We start from the raw sequence: 22,033 nt of genomic DNA on the forward strand, positions 1-22,033 counted from the left end.
GAGACACAGCAAAATAAAGGCAATGGCTGCCATCTGATGGTCATTTACAGGAGTGCAGCTTTTGTTGGTTATACCATCAGCGATACATCTTTATTCTCATTTAGTTTAATAATTAAATTATGCTATACACCAATGCTCCATGCTGGTAGATTGCATATAAGGTCATTAACATCAGACTACAGTAGAGAATCCAGCCTGCAAAGATACATTTATTTGGGGTTGTCATGTGGATTTTTCAGGTCCTGCATGGGTGTGGTTTTCTTTTTTTGCATGAAGGTGCAGGTTTCCAGTTCTACGAGGAAGTCAAAAGCTGGATTGGTGCCCTGGAGCACTGCTGCAGTAACAACTCCTCCCTGGTTCAAATCACCAACTGCACAGTGTAGTCCATCTTTGGCGGCGTCATTTTTGCATCCTCTTTCAAATAACTGACTGATGTGCTTTTCTTCCCTGTAAAACCAATGTTGTAAGTAATGTAGGTTCATGTTCATTATCATTCATCCAATAAAAACACATTATCTCACCCATTTCTCTCCATATTTTGGTTTATACCTGCTTAATAATAATGATGCCATGTGCCAACAACTTATATATCCAGTGTTGAGGATGTCACGTGACTTTAAAAGACAACAGGTAACAAGGAAACTACTGAAACCACTTACAGACTCCATTGTTAGTAGGAGTGCAGGACTGCAATGGAAATGAAGCAAGAAAGAAATTGAGAAAATTAAGAAACAAAGTGAGTAAGTGTTCAGAATATATACACATCCACCTCATCAATGGTCTGTATATGTTGGCCTTATTATCTACAGCTAATGTAACTACCAGTCCACACTGCTGGGTACCTCTCAGCCACTGCTCTGCTGCTGAATACTACATAGCTATAGTTGGACGATGTGTTTGGCTAACCGCTAGCAGCTAACGGAACGACGGTGCGCCTGCGCACACACACACGCACACACACACACACACACACACACGCACACAACTTGATGAGTTTAGCTTTGTGTTTTAGCACGATTGTATGAAGTGTATTATTAAGTATACAACTTCGAGCACTATGCTTGTATAACGTTACATCGCCGCTTGTTTTTGAGTTTGGATGAAGTCTGTTTTTATCGACGCTTTACAGCCTTGTATTCATCAAACACACTGCAGCAGTGGTCGTTGCAGCCACACCTGGCGGAGATCTGCACATTGTTCTAGTTACCTCTGTATCAGGTGTTATAAAACAAATGCACACAAAGGCAAAAAGATTCAGAACCACCACATCGTTTGTATTGATGCAGATAAGGTAGAGAGAAGAACCAATAAAAAAATTCAGCAAGTACAAAAAGCATATACGGACACATAAGCAGACACGTGCACACACACTATGATGTAAAGCTGAACCTATTTAAAGTTCCTACAAGGACCTTTGGAGTGGTTTTGAAACAGTCTCAGATTAGTACTGATGCCTCTACATGACCTTCAAAAGTAAACGAGACCATCAGCGAGAGACTGGCTATTTCTATAAAGTTATTCTTAATGCTCGTCATCGGGTCTGATCCCTCTGCAAAACCAGACTCACAGGAAGGAAGAGAGGCACATTTTAAACTCACATACACCTCTACCTCTCGGTGACAAAATGTGAAATCTGAGGGTCCTCCGTCAATCTAAATAATAGTGGTGTGTTGGCACTGATGGTTAAATGCTGGATATGAACAGATCAGGCACATTGGTTTCATGTCACAATGTAGTATGAGGGTTACTGTGAATCAACAAAGCCGCACGTCTTGAAGTGTCATCACATCTTCTGCTCGGTTTACATTTTCAACAACTCTCCAAACAGTACACGTCTTCTTTTGTCTCTCCGATCTGTTTGGTGGACGAGAACCCAGACCAACGTATCTGAATAAAGAATTCACAGCTGGATAAATCAAAATCCAGAATGCCTTTTGATTAGTGCTCATTGTAAGACATAAGTGACATAACTAAGTATTGCATAAGCTTCGAAAAACATTTGTGTCTGGTGCAGCAGTACACAGAAAGCCAAAGTCTGTTGTATAAAATGTAATGTTATCAAAAATTAAATGACACAGACTTGAACATGTCACTGTTGAGTGTTTTGAGCGTCACACTTTAATCACTTATGGATTCTAAGTTTAAATAACGGAGCTGTAACGGTGCCCTTCTTTCCTCCATCACATCCTTAAAGTGACTCTGATTATCATGAGGCTCACTCATCCTTCTGGGTCATTTCTCTAAGGCACTCCTTTAAGTTCTCCACCCGGTTTTCTTCAGCAGTGCCTATTGTTTGTTCAAGCAGCCGCTGCGCGTCATCCAGTCCGATCACCTTCGGCGCGTTGTGGCTGTAGAGACACCCCCGCATTAGACTGTCGTGACAGTCCGGATTGAGCATGCCGCACAGGAAGCGCAGGAACATGTCGTAGTGGCCCGGCGGGGAGGCGAGGGTCCGCGTCAAGGCACACTGGACCAGGCCCACTGCGGATTTGGTCTGGTCCTTGGATGCGAAGAGCTTGGGCTTGTGCAACAACGCCGTGTCCAGAACGTTCTTGGACTCTAAGCGAAACAGTGTGAAGACGTACAGAGCGGCCATGAACTCCTGGAGGAGAGAAGACGGAGGGGAGATTTTTAGGGTGAATCTTTAGGGGTGTCCTGGTGGCCTAAGGGCCGCTGTCTAATAGGTGGATTTCGAGCAGCAGCAGCAATGGTTTTTCTAATGTTTTTTAAACATATTCTTTAAGTTCTTATCTTGAGCCCCTGTTTTAATTGTTACATTATCTGTTGGTATTTTAAAAATGTACATTCTTTTCTTTTGATGCTCAACGTAATGTTCGCTGTAAAGTGAGTGGTTTTCAGTGCATTATTACTACAGTACAGCAGCGTAAAAAGAAAGGTATAACAGAATATTGAGACGTGGGTACCGTGAGATGGAAAGAGTTCTACCTGAAAGCTGAAGTGCAGGAAGCAGTACGTCCTCTTCTTGTCTGAGGCTGGAGTGATGAGCTCAGTGCAGAGGCCGGAAAACACCGTCACATCCGTCACCTTCAGACCGAACTCCTTCACGTCCTCTTCAAAGAACACGCCGGTGTTCCTCTCCAGCATCTTTAAGGCCATCTTCCCGATCTTATTGAGCTGGTTCTTTTCATCAGTGGACCATTTCTGAGTGCGGAGAGAAGTGTGACGTTGAATTAGCTTCTTGACAAATTACACTTTTGTCATTTTTGAACAATTCAGTCATTCAAGCTCCATTTTTGATTTTGTTGACAGTATATCATCAGGTGTTCAAAGCTTGGCGTAATTGTTGAGGCAGAAGTTATAATACAGTCTGAAAATGATAAGCTTCATACATATATTTATTTTAGGTAAATTGCATCAGACTGCATGAAATGGAACAAGCGTCCATGATGTGGAATTTCACTAATTAAAATGTTAACTATTAGTTAGTCCGCTCGTAAAAAGTACATTACAAAATATTAATTGCATTCCATTACCAAATAAAATAAAATGAAAGGTTGATAAAGAAAATGTGTGGCACCATAACTTTTTTTGTGTTTTACTTTCATCCTTAAAAAGAATATTTTATGGCGATAGTCACTGGGAACTATGACGTCATTTCTACAATCGAAGACACCGACAAACGCTCGTTACCAGTTCATTCTCCGGTATTCCATTGTAGAACTCCATCTTGCGATTGGTCTGGAAAATCAGAATGCTGCCGTGGAAGGGTGTCAGCCTGGGGGGGTGCACCCCATAGTCCCGGTAACGGTAGCAGCGCTCGAACACCGTGGCCACCATCCAGCAAACTAACGGGTGTCGAGCTAGTATGCGGAGCGACGGGAGGCGCTTGTAATGTGCCACGATATTCCTCGTTAGCTCGTCATTGCAGAAGCGGATACTCAGGAATTCATCTGCCTTCTCGTCACTGGAGAAAAGAGGGACAAAAGAAAAAGATACAACTGGACTGAAACAGAGTTACTATTAATTATATTACTGAACATAATCAAACATATTAAGAGGATGGTATATACACTAAACACAATGCTAAAAACAGCAGAACACACAATAAGATGTAGAACAAAAACACACACACCTAAAGCCCTGTAATTCTGTGACAACGTCTATGTATTGAGATGGTATTTGTGAGACAGCGGCCCGTCTCCCCAGGATCCAGACGCGGGCCCCACGAAGCACAGTACCTCGGATGATATTTACTATCAGGACGTCAGGATGTGCTTGGGTGTAATTGTCGTTTATCACAGGAGCATTCTGTGGAGAAAGACATATATATATATATATATCAGTTTCTGGTCATGGTGCTCCGATCAGGATTTTTGGGGCAGATCACTGATCGCTGGAAGAAGTATCAGCCAATCGGATCACGGCCGATTATCGGTGGCCGATTGATCGGAGCACTCTGTGATTTGTTAGATTAGGAACAAATAAGTAGACTTTGAAACATGCCTGAATTGCTCACTAGACCACTGCTTATTTTCAAAAACTGCCAATTGATTAAGAGATTTTAAACGTTATATTGTTAATTGTAGTTATAATTCAGGCTCTAGATTTCTGTGACTGTTACAAATGTGAAAGGGTCTCCGGTGTATGTGTGCAGATGGGATACCTGCCAGTCCAGAGAGGCTTGGTAACAATCAAATGAGTCCATTATGATGAGAAATTTACAGTCCTCCTCCTCCAGGTGTTTCATGTCTTTGCACTCAGGATGATGATATTTGATCAGTTCCACGATGGACGCCTTCTGTGAAAGAGGAAGCTGTTTGTTCCGCAGCAGCCACAAGAGCCGGAATGAAAGTTTGATGACAAACTGCATATCCTGAGAAAAACATGGACAGGAAAATGGTGTCAGTCACACAAAAAAAAGTCAAAAAACCCAAACTGTAATTTTTTGTTGTTGTTTCATTCACCCTATTGGCGCGCAGTTCTGCCCAATCCAGGGAGACTCTCCCGACAGAGACGGTCAGACCGATTCCTGGAATCCCAGTGGTCACCACCGTCCTCACCGGCTTGCCGTCACCCGTCTGTAGTCGGAACAGATTGTTCAAGCCCACGAAGGTGTCGGCAGTGGGGACCTGGAGAGTTGACGGACTCATGGGACTCCTCCCAAACTCATGGGAGGGGTCAACTCCTCCGTAACCACGGGTGGTAACGTGGGGCTCAACGTAGATGTTATTGAGGAGATTCTGCCTTCCGGCTCGAACGACCCCCTCGCGGATGATTTGGTGTTTTTCTATCATATACTGCTTCAGGCGATAACGGATCAGTGCTGGTGATGGAGAGAGAGGAAAGAGGAAAGTTACAAAAAAAACCTACATGTGGTCTGGCATCTGGATCTCCCACTGGAAGAACAATCTACCTGGAACACCACCTCTCTGCCTAGTTATAATAGTCTCATAGTCCCCTTTGAAACTAGAATCCAGGAGCAGTTAACCTATACTAGACTGTGTGTTGAGATGAAACCAGAGTTTACTTGCCTCTCTTGCAGCTATTCCTCAGTTCCTCTGCCACTGGTTTCATGGCGATATTTTCTAGGGTATTTATTGTATGCAACAGGGAACGGTCCTGGCCTGCAGAACAGAATTACAATAAAACAAAAATAAAAACAGTGAGGTATCCCTGACAGCACATCAGTCCCTGTGTACTTATCATTCTATATGCATGTTACTGTTAATGACACAATAATTATTCCAGCTGCTAGATTTCACGTTTACATTTGTCTTGCAGCTAAACTCTACTTCTTAAACAATATAGCTCACAAAGTGTTCCCTTCACAGCTTCACATGGTTTGTACTACAGCGGTGTTTTCTTACCAAGCATCTCCAGGATCCTGTCCACAAAATCAAGAAGGTCTCCCTCCATCACCTGTGGCAGGGTCATCTTTGATTCCCACTGGTAAAACGACACCTTAAATTTGAGTAGGTCGTCACTGGTGAGCCCCGTCAAAACACTCTGGATGCTCTGTAGACAGAGAGAAGGGTGTAAAAACACATGTTAACATGTTGATGTGGGTTGAAATGTATCATCAGGTCAAACAAAGTCCTGAGAACAGAGCAAAAAATAACGACTTTGGTTAAGAAAGGAGAATATTCTATTATATATTAGGCATCACACCCACCTTGAATATGTGGGGCAGGTCCTGCTCGGGGTGTAGTCTACCGGGCTGGCCGTTCTCATCCTGCGTTGTGTCTTCCGGTTCAACAGGCTCAGGTGGTTCTGGGGAATTAGTTATCAAAACTTCATCTGCATCCTCCTCCTCATCGTCGGGTTCTGAGAAATCCCCCAGATCAGAAGACCTGACAGACACACCCGGAAGAACGGTTAAGAAAGAGCACTGCAAATATCCTCCAAGGATCACCATGATGCTTCGTCACATTTAGATTTTGTGTGTGCGTGTGTGTGTCCACCTGGTGTCAATGACCACAGCTCCCGGTGGTTTGGTCTGCTGCGTGGTCATGGTGTAGAGGGTCTCTGGAGACGCTGGGCGATTCATCTGTATCCTGGGAAAAAGATGAGGGACAACATTCCCTTGGTGAGACCAGGTTATCTGTGGTACAATGGCCAACCACGAAAACATCTGGTTAACGCTTAAATATTAAACGAAGACACACAGTACCCTGTCCCATCTTGAGCAGTCGATGCAGGTAGCGCCACTGGAAACGGGAAAGAGAAGGAGACCTTGTCACCCTCTTCCATTTTTTCCTCCTCCTCCATCACATCACTGACGTCACTCTTCATTGAACCATAGCTGGAGGGAGGCCTCTTCATCTTCTCCTCCTCCTCCTCATCATCTTTCTCTGAATTCTCCTGCCTAAAAATGCTGAGGGGACGAAAAGCGGGTGTTAAAATGTGAGGTATGACACAGTTTTTTAAATTAGTTTGATAGGTTATTAATTGCCAATATTTTACCTGGGATACATGTCAAAAATAAATACATATGGACAATATGAAAAGTCACAAAAAGACAAATATATCAATCAAAGACCAAGTAGTTGAAGAAGATGTGACACATTTGGGCCATAAGTGACAGTTGAACTTAACGCACGTGGGTGTGATAAACCTAACGTCAACCGACGGAAGTAACTTTGCTTGTGAAACGTCTCCTTAAAGTGACAGAGAATTAAAGATGGCAGGTGAACTCCTCTCCTGCTGCCAAAGAGCTGTGCGACAACACCCACCTTTCCACTTCAGTGTCTGGGTCCATCTCTCCGGCAGCAATACACTCAAACACACGAGTTGTAGAATGGATTTATGTAAATCCTACGTGTCGCAATAATTTTAACGTGCGTTACATCCAAAAGACGTTAATCCAACGTGCGAACGTTACTGTAAAATAAAGGCTGTCAGTTAAGCTAACGTTTATACTTATTACATGTTTATGAATAAACGGCCGCGTTAGAAATGAACATTTACCAGCAAATAATGAATACAAATAAAATACTCTATAAACTTTAAGGCTTATACGACCCGGCCGTTGGATTTTAAGTTATTTCCTCTTCGTTGTCAGCTCTAACTTTCGTTTCCTGCTCGTTTTGTGTTCCGCCAATAGCAACAGTATGACTTCCGGTCCACTTCAAAATAAAAGCATTATCTCGACAAACGTTAATCCACAAGCAGTCGGCACAATAATGCATAGATGTATCACATGACTCATCCTGGCACATTCTTCACACAAACATGGTCTAATGTGTGCATGTACATGCAATATACATACTCATAAACTATACTGTGTGATGGAAACATTTGAGCATTTTTGTCAAAGAATCCTTGCTGATTGCTAAGGCACAAACGAAATACTCTTATCTTCATGTTGTCATAATGTAGTTCAATTTATAAGTAGAAAGAAAACTGTAGGTACTCAAAGTCAGCCAAATTGTACGGTGAATTGACACGATTACTTCACTTCAAAATCCCCCTTTACTTTCGATGCATATAGCAGATATCAAATTACTTACACACCAATTTCACCATTATACAACATTAAAAGTGCCATCATACTGCATGGCCTACTCTACAATGTACGACGGTGACATATGCATGCTAGAACTACAAAACAAAATATTTTCCTTTTATTCTGAAGGTTTTGATGGGCATACCGGAAGTCTAAGAGTTGCTCCATAGTCAGGAACTCAGGTGACCTCTTTTCATGTGCTAGCATGGTGCATTATAAAAAGATTAAGATTGTTCTTAGAGTACACCCATGGCTGAAAGAAACAGCACTATTCTACAAAGGTTTACATGGATTGTAATTGTTGAATTATAGATGATTCTATCATGTTCTTGGAAACACCCTGAACATCCGTGCCTCCACTTTTCAACTTCTAAACATGTAGATCAACACAATTTTGTATTTGTAGTTTGTCAGATATCAAAATCCATCTTTGTTACAAGCAATGGTGTCTGAAAATGTTGATGCCGTGACAGATGTGTGTATAAAATCATGAGGTGAAGCGCTGGACCATCCATGGACTCTTAAGAACTGGTAAAGGCTCAACTAGCAGGCTTTCACACAGTGGGACATTTAAAATAGTTTTTATTAACAAACATGTAAATATAATACAGAGGAAATAAAAGAAGATTAAGACAAGATGGTAAAAAGCCCTGAATGACAACAATAAAAACAACATCAGGGAGGGAAGAAAAGTAAAATCAAGTAGAACCGTCCAATTTGGGAACTTGTCCTCACACCTTCAACTTGCTCATCATCTGTGGAATAAATTTAAAAAAAAATCAGATTAAACCAAAGCTCACAGAGAAACATGTTAACACAATACTACATGAAGTAGAAGTGTAAATCGCATGCTGTTAGTGTTGTGTGACAGATGTGGACACCCCGTAGGTTGTTCTATAAATGAAAACACCGTGAGAACAAGCAGCCAGTGGAAAGAAGCAAACCCCCAGTCACTAAATAAAAATCACTTTAATGACCTTTTAAGACTTCCAGCAACATTCTCTTCATTGACAGGCGCGCTTTTCTGAAAACAGTGACTGAGATGTAACACATTTAAAGCAAGTTCTCTTTCACCATCATGTCGTTTTGTTTCATGAGGGAGATCACTACTGAGGGACAGACCAATATAATCCATCTCCAGTCGTTTGTACCAAATTAATAAATGCTAAATTATCAGTTTATTAGGCACACTTGTATATGTGAGGACAAAATGGGTCGGTACCGTTACTGTAAAGTACTGATGACGAAGTAAAAGAGCCATGTTAATGGCACAGGTTTGACAACATTCAACAAATTGGTACCAAAGCATCTCCACGACCTGCTGCTGTTTGATTATGAACTGATGGAGATTCTACGTCATACCTGCTGCCTCATATGCACTTCATCTAAGCAGATTTCTCCACAACAATAATTATCTGTGTAGCCTGTACAAATTCCGAGTGGTTTTGTCTGTGTGAGTTATTACCTTGCGAGCACTACCCGTCAGAGGAGACTTTGCAGCCCTGCTGGTGGCTCTCTGGCCTTTAGAGGCCACCTGGGGTGACTTGGGGCCTCTGTCTGCTCGGAGACTTCCTGAAGGCATGTTTTCCTGGCACTTGCGTGCAGATGTGCGAGCGGGCGACTTCTTAGAACTTTTGCCCGGGGATTTTCGGGTGGAGCTGCGCAGTTTGTTCAGCCCTTTCTTCAGGTAGTTGCTGTTTTTCGGGGTGTTTTCAATACTGAACATCATAGACTCCCTCCGATCAGCCTGAGAGAACAATATAGGTGGAACTTAGATTTATACATGCAAAACATTATATGTACGATTGTGTTTAATTAAGACAACATGAATAAAATAAGTTAGTCATCGTCTTTGTTTTTCAATTGAGCAAATTATTCTCTGTGTGTGTGTGTGTGTGTGTGTGTGTGTGTGTGTGTGTGTGTGTGTGTGTGTGTGTGTGTGTGTGTGTGTGTGTGTGTGTGTGTGTGTGTGTGTGTGTGTGTGTGTGTGTGTGTGTGTGTGTGTGTGTGTGTGTGTGTGTATTGAACTCACTGGACTGAGGGCAGGGCGAAGCTTAGAGCTTGAAGGTCCACCGATCTTGTTTTTGGGAGTGAGTGGACGTGGGAAGCAGCTGGCCTTCACTCTTTTCTGTCAGATGGAGAAAAGAGAAAGACAAGTTAAGAAAAAGACAAAGAGGGTTTCAGGAAGTTACATTTCAGATTCATGGTCATTTATTACCTTTATATTAACATAAAGAGTAAGCTTTCAGACTACCAATGAAATAATAAACCAACACAGTAACAATAAGTATTATAAAAAAAGTCAATTTTAAATGCTAAACTTCAAGTAATTATATTATCAATAACTATAAATTAAAGAAATCTAATGAAAACATTCAAGTTCAAGAAAAAAAATAATGTACAATTGTAGGCTATAAAACAGGTATCTACTGTGCTTCAGTCAAGCTCAACCATTAAGTTACACTAGATGTAAGAAATATTCCTGTGCATTCTAATGCGAACCGACCTCAGGTGAAGCTTGATGTACGGACAACGTCGATGCAGAGCGCTTTGTGCTGACGGTTTTGGACGGCAGCTGGCCCGGCATCAGGGACAGACGATGTGAACGAGTACTGGCAGCGGCACCAGACTGTCCCGCCATGTAGGAGAGCCGGTGGGAGGCTAGAGAGTCTTGCAGCTGGCCGGGCATCGTGGACGCCCGACGGATTGTGTCCAATGGGTCCCCCATACGGAGTTCTTCGTCTGTGCAAAGGAATGTACTGCCATGGCGAGTCTAGGAGAACAGAGAGAGGGAGGGATTTCATAAGAAACGAGTATAATGTATATGTGTGACTGTATTCCCGTCATGTTCAGTGTGCATGCAAGTGTCCCTCTCTACTAACATCAGACTCCACGGGGTAGCTGCTCTTTAGATGAGGAAGGCAGGCCTTGTTCCTGGTCTGGAGCTCAGCAATCCTCCTCCAATCTTCAGGTCCGCCTTCTGGCTCGTTCTCTACCCCAGCACAGAACGTACTAGCGGCTGAAGATGTAGAAATAAAAGAGTTACATACACACCAACTGTAATACGCATCTGTGATCAATCACCATTTAACTAATTAGTAGATCAGCCCACTAAATGTTGATGATTCAAAGACTAATCACAATTTTTTTCACACATACGCTGGGAATAGATGGTGCTGCGCCTGTAACCTGGAAGACCGAGGAGCTGGTCGCTGGCAGCGCCGGTCATTCTGGCAGGTGTGTCAAACGGCTCCAAAGACACGGGTCGAGCAGAGTGGGAACTCGAGAGGTTTGGGTGGGAGCGAGCCGAGGCCAGACTGTAGAAAGTCTCATCATCTTCACCGCCGCCTGGGGTTTTCTACGATAACAGTTCAACAATCACTCAAAGGCTACAATAATATTGGAGTGTGGAAATGTTTTTGAAAGGGCAAATTTAAACATTTGGGTTCAGCCATTTGACTGCATCTTTACACTGCTGGAGTGTTCTGGGAGCAGTACGCCCAACAACATGAAAGGTACACAGAGCCCTTTAGTTATAGTTATAGCAGGATGGTTAAAACCTAGCACGACAATGTTAACGATAACAAATTAAGAGTTGAATTTAAGAGTCAGCTGAACCCTCAAAAAACACAAATAATCCAATGTCATCATCATCAACATGACTGCATTTGAAAAATAGTGAGAAAGAACCCATTGTGATTGTTCAAATGTAGCGTCTTCAACGGTTTGTGTTATTGTGAACATGCAGTAAGTGTGCTAGTGAGTTTCCTCCACCTTGGTCATGGTGATGTTAATAACCTGTGTGGTCCTGCGTCGTTTGACAGATGATGATGGATTTTTCCGGGTTGAATCCAGTTCCGTATTGTGCTCTGTACCGGTCCTAGGCGATGGAAAAGAATACAAAGATCTCAATAAAAGATTATGGAGAAAAGACAATGATTCTGGTTGCACTAAAATCTGAAAATTGTCTGGGTAGACTAGGGAGAAATGCCCAGGGAAATGTTAAAAAATAAATTTAAAATAGACAAATGAGTCTGCGACTTGAGTAATTCAGTATTAGTTTGTGCATGGTTAGGGCCCGGAGCAGGCTGAGTAAATATAAGCAATTCAAAGACACTCACATCTGCAGTTAGTATACAATATACTGAAAATTAATTTAAGGGAACTCTACAACACCCTCCACTCTCACTCACTCATTGTGCACAACAGAAAAACGTCATAAAAAGGTGGCTATTATGTGAAACTGTGTGACGTACCTGTTGATCTGCCTGGTGTTTAGAGGTGTGAAATACAGGGTTTCCAGAGACTCTGCCCGTAGACCTCGACGTTTGGCTGCCAAGCGCTCTGAACTGCGAACAAGCGGTGTGCTCGACTCATGAGGCGCTGACAGTTTCCTGCAAAGGTAAGAAAAAAAAAAAAAGAGTATTGTGCGAGAATGCAATCACAATATATTCCCACAATGCCTCCGATGTAAGATGTTATGGCTCTTCTTTACGAGCACAGGGGACAAAAACAACGTGAATTGCAGCCCTAAAAGATGCTACGTATCTGAGAGGTGCATTACCTTGTGGTGTTCAAAGAGTCTTCCAAAGAGCTCTGGTCCAGGCTGTCAGAGCTCTCGGATCTCTTTACCTGTGCTCTCGTGTCATTACATGAGGGAGCAGATGGGACCTCCAAATAACACGACTCGGTTGCACTTCTTTGGTTCCCATACATTTTATTCTGTTTCTGGAGGTAGCGGTCAGCGAAAGCCAACTAAAAGGAAAACAGATAAAAATGACAGATCCGCAGCAAAAAAGAGCAATTAAAAGTCCTTGAACTCTAAACGTTTCATCGTTTGTTTTTTACAGTAATTTAAAAAGAGATTCATGCCTCAAAAAACAATACCAACCTGTTCCTCCAAACTGGCCACCCTGCTCAAAAGGACCTTCTCATTAGTTTGGGCCTTGTCCAAATCCACTTTAAGCAGCTGGTTTTCCACGGTAGTAGCCTTTACTTCTTGCTCTTTAACCTCCAAGGAATGCTTGAGTTCAACCACCTCCCCATGGCTGTCCTGGAGAAGCTGTTTCTTCCCATTGTAATGACTCACTGCCTTCTCCATCTGCCGTATTGTGATAATAAAAACATATTTTAGCATGAATTTCTGAGTCCAAACTAGCCATCTGACACCACCGGACAGACCAACCAAGTATGGACAGGAAACTTTAGTGCAAACAATAAGTAACGAGAAGAAAGGAAAAGATCTCAATCAATCATTTTTGACAGTAAAGCTTGAAATATAAGTACTGAAACCGAAATGTGTCATGTTATCTGACCAACCTGTGCCTTGTAGTGTTCTGCAGCCTCCGATTTAGCCGAGAGCTGTTCCTGCAGGTCTCGCTTTAGCGTCTCAATTTCCTCTTTTTCCAGTTTCAAGAGTTCCAGCTCCTGCTGAAGCACGGACTCTAATTCACGAGAGGCAGTATTCTCCCTCTCTACGGCCTGCTTGGCTTGAGCAAGTCTCTCTTTCTCAAACACCGAGGCCTCCAGTTGTTTCTCCAGAGCTTTCTGATTATTTTCTGCGTGGAATACCCTGACCACGAGTACGTCTTTTTCCTGAACAAGAGCATCCTTTTCCCCAACAGCGGCAACGTGAGCAGCCTCTTCCAGTCTGAGGTCTGCAGCTTTTGTCTCTTTGTATTGGTTCAGCTCTGCGTTTACGGAGACAAGCTGCAGCTGGAGGAGGTCCATCTGCTCAGCGGACTCCTGCTGAGTTTCAAGTAACACCTGCTCTTTAGCCAGAAGATTCAGAGAAGCGGTTTCCATTTCCCTTTTCAGACCCTGAATCTCATGTTGAAGAACATCTGTTTGGTTGGAGCGCTCCTCCTTTATCTCAGCCATCATTTTCTCATTGGCTTCAGCTTCCTCTTTTGCTTTGTGAACCAAGTCGGCTTGGGCGGTGACCACCTCACTGAGAGTGATCAGATTTTGGTCTTTATCAGTTATGAGTGTGTTGACTGCAGACAACTCTGTCTGGAGCATCTGGAGCTTTTCCTCGGCCTTGAGGAGGAGGCTTTCCTTCTCACTCTGAGATTCCTTTAGCGTTTGAATCTCTTCTTCGTGTGAAGAAATCTGTTCATGTAGAACCTCCACTTGTTTGACTTTCTCCTGTAGGCTTTGGAGAGCCTCCCCCTGTTGAGTATTTTCTTGTTCTTGTTGAGCCAAGAGATCTTCCTTGGCTTGCAGATCCTCCTCCGTTTTCCTCAGCGTGGAGCCAAGAATCTCCGCCTGCGTCTTTAAACTTTGAATCTCTGAATGTAGTGATTCCAACTGCACTGAGCTGTCAGTCTTCAGCAGTGTCACCAGTTCCTCTTTAGCGTGGAGCTCCTCTTTCATCTTCCTCACCTCTTCCTCAGAAGATGACAGTTGCTGCTGCAGAAGCTCCTTCTGATGACCACTCTCTTGCTCTTGTTTGGTGAGGGAGTCACCCATATTAGCGAGTTGGGATTTTAGACATTGGATTTCTTGCTGTAGCATGTCAGAGTGTGTAGTGGTCTCAGTCTTTAGCAGAATTAATTGCGCCTCCTTAGCATGTATCTCTGTATTCAGCTTCTTCACTTCATCTTGAGATGATGCCATCTGCTCCTGGAGTGACTCCATATCCCGAGTGCTCTGTAGTTGCTGTTCAGCAAACAGATCGTCCTTTGATTGCAAATTGTTCTCTGCATTCTTCAGTGAGGAACTAAGACACTCGATCCGTTTCTTTAACTCTTGCATCTCTTGTTGCAGCAAATCTGACTGCACTGAGCTGTCCGTCTTCAGCAGTGTCACCTGTTCCTCTTTAGCATGGATCTCCTCTTTCATCTTCCTCACCTCTTCCTCAGAAGAGGACAGTTGCTGCTGCAGAAGCTCCATCTGATGACCACTCTCCTGCTCTTGTTTGGTGAGCATGACAAGCTGAGCTTGAACCTTCTCCTCAGCCTTTGTGAGGGAGTCACCCATATTAGCGAGTTGGGATTTTAGACATTTGATTTCTTGCTGTAGTGTGGCCAGTTGTTCCCCTTTAGTCTGGATCTGCTCCTTAAGCCCTCTCATCTCCTCTTCAGAGGTTGTGATCATGCTTTCAAATGTATCTTTTTCCTGAGAAATCTCCATTTCCTTCTGAGTCAGCAGGTTTTCTTTGGCCTGATGCTGCTCTATTGTAGTCTTCAGGGATTCGTTCAAACCTTGGACTTGGTCTTTGAGAGTGTGGATCTCACTCTGGAGCACTTCTGACTCCGTGCAGCTCTCAACCTTTAACTGGTCTACCTCGCCCTCTTTAGTTTGGATTTCCTCCCTCAGCCGATTAACCACCTCCTCAAGAGCGGCACTGTGCTTCCCGAGTGTCTCAATCTGCAAAGTGCTTTCCTGCTCCTGCTTGGCCATCAAATCTTCTTTGGCTTGAGCCTGGTTCTTGGCGACCTCAAGAGAATCGGTCACACATAATATTTGTTTATTCAGACTTTCAATCTCTTGCTGTAGCATGTCAGAGTGTGTAGTGGTCTCAGTCTTTAGCAGAATTAATTGCGCCTCCTTAGCATGTATCTCTGTATTCAGCTTCTTCACTTCATCTTGAGATGATGCCATCTGCTCCTGGAGTGACTCCATATCCCGAGTGCTCTGTAGTTGCTGTTCAGCAAACAGATCGTCCTTTGATTGCAAATTGTTCTCTGCATTCTTCAGTGAGGAACTAAGACACTCGATCCGTTTCTTTAACTCTTGCATCTCTTGTTGCAGCAAATCTGACTGCACTGAGCTGTCCGTCTTCAGCAGTGTCACCTGTTCCTCTTTAGCATGGATCTCCTCTTTCATCTTCCTCACCTCTTCCTCAGAAGAGGACAGTTGCTGCTGCAGAAGCTCCATCTGATGACCACTCTCCTGCTTTTGTTTGGTGAGCATGACAAGCTGAGCTTGAACCTTCTCCTCAGCCTTTGTGAGGGAGTCACCCATATTAGCGAGTTGGGATTTTAGACATTTGATTTCTTGCTGTAGTGTGGCCAGTTGTTCCCCTTTAGTCTGGATCTGCTCCTTAAGCCCTCTCATCTCCTCTTCAGAGGTTGTGATCATGCTTTCAAATGTATCTTTTTCCTGAGAAATCTCCATTTCCTTCTGAGTCAGCAGGTTTTCTTTGGCCTGATGCTGCTCTATTGTAGTCTTCAGGGATTCGTTCAAACCTTGGACTTGGTCTTTGAGAGTGTGGATCTCACTCTGGAGCACTTCTGACTCCGTGCAGCTCTCAACCTTTAACTGGTCTACCTCGCCCTCTTTAGTTTGGATTTCCTCCCTCAGCCGATTAACCACCTCCTCAAGAGCGGCACTGTGCTTCCCGAGTGTCTCAATCTGCAAAGTGCTTTCCTGCTCCTGCTTGGCCATCAAATCTTCTTTGGCTTGAGCCTGGTTCTTGGCGACCTCAAGAGAATCGGTCACACATAATATTTGTTTATTCAGACTTTCAATCTCTTGCTGTAGCATGTCAGAGTGTGTAGTGGTCTCAGTCTTTAGCAGAATTAATTGCGCCTCCTTAGCATGTATCTCTGTATTCAGCTTCTTCACTTCATCTTGAGATGATGCCATCTGCTCCTGGAGTGACTCCATATCCCGAGTGCTCTGTAGTTGCTGTTCAGCAAACAGATCGTCCTTTGATTGCAAATTGTTCTCTGCATTCTTCAGTGAGGAACTAAGACACTCGATCTGTTTCTTTAACTCTTGCGTCTCTTGATGTAGTCGTTCTGACTGCTGTGAACTTTGACTTTTCAACATGTTCATCTGTTCCTCTCTAGTCTGGATCTCCTCCTTCATGCTCCTTACCCTCTCTTCAGAAGCAGACAGTTGTTGCTGCAGGGCCTCTGTCTGATGAGCACTTTGCTGCTCTTGCTTTGTAAGCAGAACTTTCTGAGCCTGAACTTGATCCTCAGTCTTTCTGAGAGAGTCATTCAGATGTTCTAGTTGGCCTTTCAGACCTGCAATCTCTTGCTCCAGCAATTCGGACTGTTGAGAGCTTTCCTTCTTCAGAACAACAAGCTGCTCGTTTTTTACCTGTATCTCTTCGTTTAACTTCTGAACCTCCTCTTTGCCGGTTACAATCTGTTGTTGGACTACCTCTCTCTGTTGATCATTCTCTTGCTGGGTTTTAGCCAGTAGGTCTTGCTTGAGTTCAATTTCCTGCTCAGCCTGTTTGAGAGAAGAGCTAAGGTCTTGCACCTGGACGGTTAGGGTCTGGATTTTATTACAAAAAATGTCTTCCTCTTTAGACTTCTCCAGAAGTAATTTGGCAAGCATTTTCTCTTTAGTTTGAATTTCATTTTGGTTGTTTTTGGTTTTATCTGTAAGAATGGAAACTTCTTTTCTGAGACTATTAATTTCTTGGTCTTTATCAACCAAGAGAGAACTGGCAGCAGATAACTTTGTCTCAAGATGTTGCACGTTTTCTTCAGTCTGGAGCAAAAGGCCTTCCTTCTCTTTCTTAATTTCCTTAAGTTTTTCAATTTCTTGTTCACAAGCAGCAATGTGCTGTTGTAGTCTGGTCATCTGCTCAGTTTTCTGCTGCTCAACTTGCTCAAGTTGAATCTTGAGATCCTGGATCTCTTGCTGAATGACAGCTCTCTGCTCAGTGATCTCCCTTTTCAATTTGTCAATAATTTCATCCTTGGCTTGAATAATTGTCTCAGATTGGGCCTCCTGTTGCTTCAGGAGCTCTTTTTGTTGATTCATTTCTTGTTGATACTCTGCCAGCTGCTGTGTTTTGGCCTCAATCTCCACCTCAGCCTTTTTCAGGGAGCAAAATGTGCTCTCCAGCTCATTCTTCAAACCATTGATTTCAGTGTCCAACATTTCTCTCTATAAATCAAACAGAACACAATTAGTAGCCATATAATCCAAAAAGATTATATTTGATTAACAAGCTTTTCTGAACTCTACATAGAATCGCGGACTGTACCTCCATTACAGGCCCCATGTTCTCTCCTACTTCTTCCTCAGAGGCCCGGGTTATTTCATCCTCCAAACAGGAAATCTTTCCCTGTAGGATCTGAATTTGTTCAGTCAGTAGCTCCTGAGAAACAAAGAGGATCATATTACATTAAAAAACAAAAAAACAAAAAAAAAATGTCCAATCACAACAAAACTTGTGAGATTGTTTAATTTAGTTCTAGTGGATACGACCTGAATCAGAGTTCAAGATTTAACAATTCAAAAGCAGTTTCTAGAGTCTCTTGTGATGGTGTCCCTACCTTTTGAGTGGTAGCTTGGTTCAGTTCACACTGTAGGTGGCCCGTTTTGCTCCTCCAATCGTCCTGAGTGGATGCTTGGGTTTCCGTCAGCCTGCCAACTTCTGCCTCAAAGATGGCCAGCTGTGAACACACAGTTCTCACCTGCAAAAGTATTAAAAGAAAGCCTTTACGATCTGTGTTAACTGAACGTTTTGATTCAAACATGTGACTGTGTCATGTGAAAGGGTTATTTAGCGTCGACCCCACTGAGACTTGCATATTCCCCAAATGCGCCAGCATCTTCACATGACTTAGGAGAACTCTGCTCGTGAGGTTGAACGACGTACAATTGGCACATGACCCGTTACTGATTGTCTTCTCACTTATGAGGGGATTGGAAAAGAGAGTGTCCTTACCTGGGATGAGAGTAAACCATTCTCGTCTGACAGCTCATCCACTTTGCGCTCCATAAGTGAGGAGTTACTCTTAAGGTCTTTATTTTGAGTCGACATCTCATTTAGTCGCACTTGTAACCTAAGACAGAAAAAAAAAAAAAACAGTTACTTTCACAACAAATTCTGAATGTTTTGGACGGATCATGGTATGAAATAATTTCTTGAGCAAAATGAGAAGAATGTTATATTATAGCATCAAACCACCCGTAATTTATTAGTTTAGCAGAAGATATGTCACGGCCTGTAGATGTAAATATTATTCGCAAACTCAAGTTGAACACACATCTTTGATGTACAAATGTTATTAGCTCCGTCATGTATTAATAAGTAGGCCTTACTTACAGTCCTTGGGTACTTACGTGTTGTTCTTGGTCTGAATCTCATTGAGCTGGTCCCTGATGACATTCTCCTGATCACCTTGCTCTTCTTTCATTTTATCCAGGCGGTACTGCAACTGGCTAATATGGGACTCTGAAGAAAACAAAGCAAGTATAGAACAGACTTTAATTTGAAGAGAAAACAAAAAGACAGACAACATTATAATGCACACTTTCAGTTGCCCATAAAATAAACAGAAAGCACAAAAAGGTTTTCTTATTTCTCTTATCAACCTAACTAACAATGGTATTATCCAAACACTTAAATGCGGCACCTCTCTGTGCAATGAGTGTCAGCTTGCTGGCCAGCTCCCTCTCCAACCCATCTCTGTAGTCGCGCTCCTGGATTATCTGTCGCTGCATCCTCCTCAGTTGAAATTTAGGCGTGTTCATGATATCCTGCAGGGGAGACTTGCTGTGGGAATAAAAGAATTATAGTCAAATCATAACAATATCCAATGCATTTACATACATAAATGGATATGAAATGACTAACATCTAGCATGTATATTCAGACAACGTTTTAATGATTTCATGAAATGCAATCCTACGAAGTTAGCCATTTTGTCATGTCGAGAAAACGAAAATCTTAGTTAATGCAAGTTTGGCAAAGCATGGTAGATTAAACAGCTTTCATGTTAATATGAAACCAGTTTTCATTACAAAGAATACAAACAATGCTGCTTCTGCTTATTCTCTCGGGCTAAATGTCTTACAATGGAGACAGACAACTTATTAAGTTGAAAAATGTCTCGTAAAGAGGTTCGATAGATCAATACCCGAACCAACATTTTGGTTACAGTGTGCATAAAATTGCCTATTTCCCATTTGATGTATACGATAAGCACTGGATTGAAAACATTCAAATCCACACCGGTACCTGACTGAGGAGGACGCCACAGTTTCCATATCCAAAAATGTTATTTTGGGTACGCGGTGGAAGACGGGGGACTCGTCATCTGAAAATGAGGTGACTGACGACACATTGGAGGTGGAGGTGGTTGTTGATCGCTCAAATATTTCACGGGAGACGGGCAAATCTGAAATTTATGGAGAAACGCGATTTGACAAACTTCACAGCTTGCATGTTAAATCCCAACCAGAAAGCCAGTGTTATACAGCAGCATTAGGTGTGTGTTACACTAATGTATCTTATTATGGTATGGCATGAAGAAACGAAAGATTCAACAAATACTTGTCTTACATCTCCTCGCCAAATAGGCATCAAGTCCTCTGCTCAAGTAAACGCAGCCGTCGTTCTCCATCACAAAGGAACCAGTTAGGTTTGCTATCTCTCGCTAACAGATAAGAGTGGGAATATATATATAAATATATATATATATTCAAGTTGGCACAGAATTATTGATAGCACAACACGTGAAGAATGAAATGTGATGCCTCTAAGTGGTGGACACATGACAATTCATAACAAATCAGGGAATGCTTACCTCCACATCGCAGTCCAACCGGTTCAGCGTCAGGCGGTCATTCATTATGTCGTGATATAAGAGCAACAGAATCACCTGGTGGTATCACAAAGAACGGGTCACAAGGGGCCATTTTGTTTGTCTTAAGTCTTTTTCTTGTTTTTATTTAGTCTTGTACCTTTGAAATTTCTACTGTTAGGTTGATGCCAGCTTTGATGTCGTCCCAAAATAATGAAGTTCCTTTGGTCGCACTAAATCTGCAATCCCCTAATAAACAAAACATACAAAAGGTTAATTCTCAAAGGAAAGCAATATTCTATATCTGTCTTAACTGTGAGACCTTGAGAGTAAGTTAACATAAATGAGAAAAGTGGTTACAAGTGGTACAGGTGCAAGAGGGCACACTTCAGACCACACCCAACAGTGGAAAAAAAAAGGTTACACAGAGAAACTCACGTTCCACAAAGTCTGCAATGATCTTGAATCGCTCCTCGATGGAATTACTGAAACAGGAGCTGGGTTCCTTTTTCCTGCTATGACACAAAAGGTGAAACTAGAATAAGGAATAAGCATCTCTATACTTGCAAAGAACACTCTTAAGAGGAGAAGCTTGTTTAAAATGAAGTTCAACAGTCACTGACCGACTCCGGTTTACACAGGCCAAGTATTTCAACATATTGCTTCTACTTACAGCATACAAACAACTTTCAGAAGGACTGCCCCATCTGTTAGATCGTCGAGAGCTACTTCTCGGTCGGACAGTTTAAGGGTGTTGACCTGCAAAAAGATAATTTAAATAAGCTGGTTAAAGACAACTGCGTCCATTTAATCTTATCTAATTCATGTAACTTCAAATAATCAATATATTTGCACAATAACATGAACGTTAAATGAACTTACCCAGCCGAGAAGAGCCTTGACACCCAAGTTAATAGCCATACTGGCTGAACCTTTAAATCAAAAAGGATTTCAACCTGGAAGCCAAAAAAAAACAAAGCCTCCAACATTAGTTAATTTGCCTGCCGAATGCTAAGTTAGTGTTAGCAAATATAGCATTAAGATGAAGTTAGAATTACCCTTGAATAAACCAACATTCGTTGGTTACAGTAACGCTAACGTTACCTGTAACGTATCAAGTGTTAGTTAATTCTTGAATACCGACGGTAATGCAATGTTGCTCTCCAACAGTGACTCACCTTTGAAGACTTTGTCCTTTCGTCTGTAAAGTATTTATTCGTCCTCTGAAAAGAGATGCGGCCGACGTAAGCGAACCTACGGCTACGAAATAAACAGTCGCATGAGAGACCAGACACAATTCAAAAAGGGTTGCAGAAGATTGAACCAGCCAATCGGTATTCACATACAGACGCGTCTGGAAATAACCCGAGTTGATTGGTTTAAAAGCAGGAAGTAAACTAAACGTGGCACTCGTTATTGATTCCGGTCGGTGCCGTGGTGGGTTCGCTCCGCTTTAAGGTAAGCGGGAAAGAATAAAGTTAAAATGCACAAAGTATTCACAAAACTTTTTATATTTTGCTTTTTGCTTTATATGTTTTTGTTGCGTCAGCATCAGTCAGGTTGC

General features: G+C 42.5%; 2 protein-coding genes across 5 annotated transcripts; both read right to left on the reverse strand.

Moving 5' to 3' along the window:
• Window positions 1–202: 202 nt before the first annotated feature.
• nlrc3l (NLR family, CARD domain containing 3-like) lies at window positions 203–7,546 on the reverse strand. Its single transcript, XM_079166829.1, has 12 exons — window positions 7,194–7,546; window positions 6,632–6,835; window positions 6,423–6,515; window positions 6,134–6,311; window positions 5,829–5,976; window positions 5,493–5,585; window positions 4,926–5,284; window positions 4,625–4,834; window positions 4,094–4,269; window positions 3,652–3,925; window positions 2,947–3,162; window positions 203–2,602 (listed from the first exon to the last, which is right to left on the reverse strand). Exons 1-12 carry the CDS (start codon window positions 7,217–7,219, stop codon window positions 2,216–2,218), a joined length of 2,364 nt encoding a protein of 787 aa, XP_079022955.1. The 5' UTR covers window positions 7,220–7,546; the 3' UTR covers window positions 203–2,215.
• A 985-nt stretch (window positions 7,547–8,531) lies between these two features.
• Window positions 8,532–21,669, reverse strand: numa1 (nuclear mitotic apparatus protein 1). Of its 4 annotated transcripts, none has more exons than XM_079166285.1 (25): window positions 21,648–21,669; window positions 21,352–21,425; window positions 21,143–21,228; window positions 20,908–20,984; window positions 20,630–20,718; window positions 20,473–20,547; window positions 20,229–20,322; window positions 19,905–20,064; window positions 19,300–19,439; window positions 19,007–19,118; window positions 18,609–18,726; window positions 18,214–18,354; window positions 17,922–18,035; window positions 13,286–17,821; window positions 12,858–13,067; window positions 12,531–12,721; window positions 12,223–12,360; window positions 11,765–11,846; window positions 11,126–11,324; window positions 10,849–10,985; window positions 10,473–10,739; window positions 9,999–10,094; window positions 9,432–9,713; window positions 8,944–8,990; window positions 8,532–8,721 (listed from the first exon to the last, which is right to left on the reverse strand). In XM_079166285.1, exons 2-25 carry the CDS (start codon window positions 21,388–21,390, stop codon window positions 8,718–8,720), a joined length of 7,434 nt encoding a protein of 2,477 aa, XP_079022411.1. In that variant the 5' UTR covers window positions 21,391–21,425; window positions 21,648–21,669; the 3' UTR covers window positions 8,532–8,717. The 4 variants fall into 4 exon arrangements, with proteins under 4 accessions (XP_079022411.1, XP_079022413.1, XP_079022410.1 ...); XM_079166287.1 differs by having other exon boundaries at window positions 11,156–11,324; window positions 11,741–11,846; XM_079166284.1 differs by having other exon boundaries at window positions 11,741–11,846.
• Window positions 21,670–22,033: the final 364 nt, after the last annotated feature.

Source organism: Pholis gunnellus (genome assembly GCF_910591455.1).
Source record: "Pholis gunnellus genome assembly, chromosome: 9".
Lineage (NCBI taxonomy): Eukaryota > Metazoa > Chordata > Actinopteri > Perciformes > Pholidae > Pholis > Pholis gunnellus.